The sequence below is a fragment of the Calidris pugnax genome, unplaced genomic scaffold, assembly GCF_001431845.1.
Source record: "Calidris pugnax isolate Ruff unplaced genomic scaffold, ASM143184v1 scaffold145, whole genome shotgun sequence".
NCBI lineage: Eukaryota > Metazoa > Chordata > Aves > Charadriiformes > Scolopacidae > Calidris > Calidris pugnax.
The window spans coordinates 698,533-702,480 of record NW_015090939.1 but is presented as its reverse complement, the minus strand read 5'-3'; the positions used below and the strand labels follow the sequence as shown (position 1 = coordinate 702,480).

Genomic DNA, 3,948 nt, shown 5'->3' with positions numbered 1-3,948 from the left:
AGGTCTCCCCTCAGCCTCCTCTTCTCCAGGCTGAATAACCCCAGCTCCCTCAGCCTCTCCTCATAAGACTTATTCTCCAGACCCTTCACCATCTCTGTCCAGGGATGGTGACTCAACCCCCTCCCTGGGCAGCCTGTTCCAATGCCCGACCACTCTTTCAGTGAAAAATTCCTTCCTAATGTTCAGTCTAAACCTCCCCTGTGGGTCTGCGACTAATTGGATGGACTTGGTAGCTAAAAGCTGAATGACAAGTCAGATACGTCTTCCCTTATTTCCTCTTGTGAGTAAATGAAATAAACTTTGCTTATCTCAAGTCCTACCTCGTGCAGCTCAGCGTCTCACCCCCCCACACCTCTGAAATCATTTTCCTTGGAAAGGTGTTCAAAAGACGGGTTGATGTAGTGCTGGGAGGGATGGTTTAGTGATGATGCTCCTTGTTTGTTGTGTGGGTGTCTATTTTTGTCAGTGAGGTTGACGGTTGGACAAGATGATCTTGAAGGTCCCTTCCAACCTAGAAGATTCTGGGATTCTGTGTCAGAAATAGAAGTGCTTCTTACTCCTATTAACTTTTTTACCCAATTCCCCGTTTACACGTGTCCCAATTAATTAATACAATGTCCAAAGCTGAAGGCACTGTAAGCTGTATCATGAAGGCACCATAAACTGTATCAGGAAAGCTGAAGGAGCTAATTGACAATTACCAGACCTTCCTAAGGATATAAATCATGGATGGATGCAGTGAGCCTTCCCAGAGAAATACTGTGGTGCCAAGATGATGCAGGTTTTCAGGAAGGGAATGAGATGGAGGTGAATTTTAACGAGCCTGAAACGGAGGACAGATTTCATCAGCAAAGCTGCTGGTGGTTTCTACTCCCAGGACTCCTGAAAACCAAGCTGAGTGGGTAATTGCATGATTTCAAGCAGTTTCTCTGCTGAACTCCCCACGGATCCTCACATGTTCTTCAACTTCTCTAGGGCAAGCTGCCAGCACGGATCACGGTGCCCCTGTCGGTGATCAGCCAGCCCGTGAAAGGCAAGAGCGTGGTGACTGCCCCCATCATCAAGGGCAACCTTGGGGCCAAGTGAGTATTTGGAGTTAGAAATAAGCTGAGGAGGGTCTGTGTTCAGTGGGTTCCTGGGGACCTTGCAAGCAGAGGGTGGGATAGACATCTAGTCCGTTGATAGGTCCATTAGCTGCAAGAAATGGAACATGGACAGGGAACTACTAGAAAGAGTCCAGCGAAGGGCAACAAAGATGATTCAAGGATTGGAGCATCTCCCTTATGAGGAGAGACTGAGAGAGCTGGGACTCTTTAGTCTGGAGAAGAGAAGGCTGAGGGGAGACCTTATCAATGCCTACAAGTATCTCAAGGGAGGGTTGAAGGAGGAGGGAGCCAGACTCTTTTCAGTGGTTCCCAGTGAGAGGATGAGGGGCAATGGGCACAAGTTGGAACAGAAGAGGTTCCACTCAAATATGAGGAGAAACTTCTTCATGGTGAGGGTGACAGAGCCCTGGAACAGGTTGTGGAGTCCCCTTCCTTGGAGAGTTTCAAGCCCCACCTGGATGCTCCTGAGTAACATGCTCTGACAAGCTCTAGGCAATCCTGCTTCAGCAGGGGAGTTGGACTAGATGATCTCTATGGTCCCTTCCAACTCTAAAAAATTCAGTGAAATTCAGTGAAATGTGGTATCGTGCCCTGAGGTGCAGGTTCTACAAATACACTGAAGAAAATATGTTCTCTGCTTGTCTTGAAACCAGCTATTAGATTAGTTCTGTTTGAGCAAGAACAAACCTAAAAATATGTGCCATCTGAGGCCATCTCTCCGTTAAAGGAACCAGGGAAGTGTTAACTGCCTCGGTGAAAATTCCTCTGATTCAGATATTGAAGTCTTTTTGTTTATTCTTCCATGAATTCTAGTGGTGTCCCCTGTAGTTAATATCTCCAGGCAGAACACTCTGTGCCTGGCTATTTTCTGCCTTCCTTGAGAAGTGTTCAGCTCTGAGCAGACTAACCCAGCGACGTGCATGGTCCAGAATCAGAGGGTTTCATTCCTGTGATAAAGTAATTCTCTTATCATAGTGATAAATGTTGACATAGACTTGTCTGCTATTTGTTGGTTTTGTAGGGAAAAACACCCCACGCTGCTTAAAATCATAAGTAAATTTAGTGAGTAACTTTAATGAATGTGAAAGACCCAGCCTGCTCTGCTCTTTATTAACCTCTCCACGATTCTCTTCCCTTAGCATCAGTGGGTTGGGCAGAAATATCATCCTGACCACGATGCCAGCGGGGACAAAACTCATCGCTGGGAACAAGCCAGTGAGTTTTCTGACTGCACAGCAACTGCAGCAGCTGCAGCAGCAAGGCCAGGCCACGCAGGTAACGGCACCTAGAATGATATTATTTGCTTTTTTTATAGGACTTAACGTCTCCTCTGGGAGTTCCCTCCCATAACATCCTCGTTAGGAAATTGAGGAAGTGTGGGCTAGATGAGGGGGCAGTGAGATGGGTTGAGAGCTGGCTGTGTGACAGGACTCAGAGGGTTGTGATTAATGGAGCAGAGTCAAGTTGGAGGCCTGTAACCAGTGGTGTCCCCCAGGGGTCAATACTCAGCCCAGTTTTGTTCAACATATTCATCAGTGACATGGCCAAGGGGACAGAGTGTATCCTCAGCAAGTTGGTTGATGATACCAAACCCTGGAGAAGAGAAGGCTGAGGGGAGACCTTCTCAATGCTGACAAGGATCTCAAGGGTGGGTTGAAGGAGGAGGGAGCCAGACTCTTCTCAGTGGTTCCCAGTGACAGGACGAGGGGCAACGGGCACAAGCTGGACCATGGGAAGTTCCACTCCAATGTGAGGAAGAACTTGTTTGGGGTGAGGGTGGCAGAGCCCTGGGACAGGCTGCCCAGGGAGGGTGTGGAGTCCCCTTCTCTGGAGATCTCCAAGCCCCACCTGGATGCTCCTGAGTGATGTGCTCTGGGCAGAGGGGCTGGACCAGAGGATCTCTAGAGGTCCCTTCCAACTCTGACAGTTCCATGTGATCCATGTGTGACTTCACCCATGATGCTGAGGGTTCCATAAAGCTTGGCCATAGCTCCACAGCTTGGCCGTAGCACCTGCATTAAACACATGCAGTGCGTCATCTCCTTTACCTTTCCTCCACCCAGATACAGTTTTTATCTGTTTTTGAAGCACTGAGAGTGTAAGGGATGTAAAACCAAAGATCTTGGCAGGAAGCCACCTGTGTGAGGGATTGTTTCTGTACTTTATTAGGCTTTTTTTGTTGTACTTTGGCTTCTGTGCGTCACCACTTCGTGAAGAAATCACATTGCTGCTTTGCATATCCAGCTTTTCTGTCTGGAGACTTGGTGGTCTGTAATTCCAAATAATTAATCTTTATTGAGAGCTGCTTGTAACATATTTGTAGAAGTGAAGTACCCAGTGGATCCAAGTTCTTCTGAAAACTTGCAAAAGCAGCTGAATAGGTTTTTATTCAAGCTAATTCTTACTTCTTCCTCTCTAATCTGAAGATCTCTTGCCATCAGCCCACATAGACAGTGGTCTTGTGACAGATTCTGCTCTCAGTGTGATCTTGTTCATAAAACTGAATTTTTATTGGCAGCAGAAACATAATTTACCAGCGTTTTCAGAGTGCAGCGTGTCAGCAGGTTGTTCTTGACGTGAGTTGAGATTTTTTTTTTTCTTTCCATTTCAAACAGGTTCGAATTCAAACTGTCCCAGCCTCCCACCTCCAGCAGGGCACGGTGTCTGGCTCCACTAAAGCGGTTTCCACTGTGGTTGTGACGACAGCTCCGTCTCCAAAGCAGACCCAAGATCAGCTGTAAACACTGGTTTGGACACAGATGGCTTTCCAAGAACTTCCCTCAGCCCGTGGTCGTCCTCCATCCAAGCCCCCAAGACTCCCTAACCCCAGTCCTGGCCTGGG

The 3,948-nt window shown here is 47.6% G+C and overlaps 1 protein-coding gene across 1 annotated transcript in view; it reads left to right on the top strand.

The window, feature by feature from the left end:
- NFRKB (nuclear factor related to kappaB binding protein) overlaps positions 1-3,940 on the top strand; it is a 48,128-nt gene extending 44,188 nt beyond the window's left edge. Inside the window, exon 25 of the mRNA XM_014951830.1 lies at positions 3,722-3,940. Within this exon, the coding sequence (XP_014807316.1) occupies positions 3,722-3,847 (126 nt within the window). The 3' untranslated portion in view covers positions 3,848-3,940. The remainder of the gene's footprint in view (positions 1-3,721) is intronic.
- Positions 3,941-3,948: the final 8 nt, after the last annotated feature.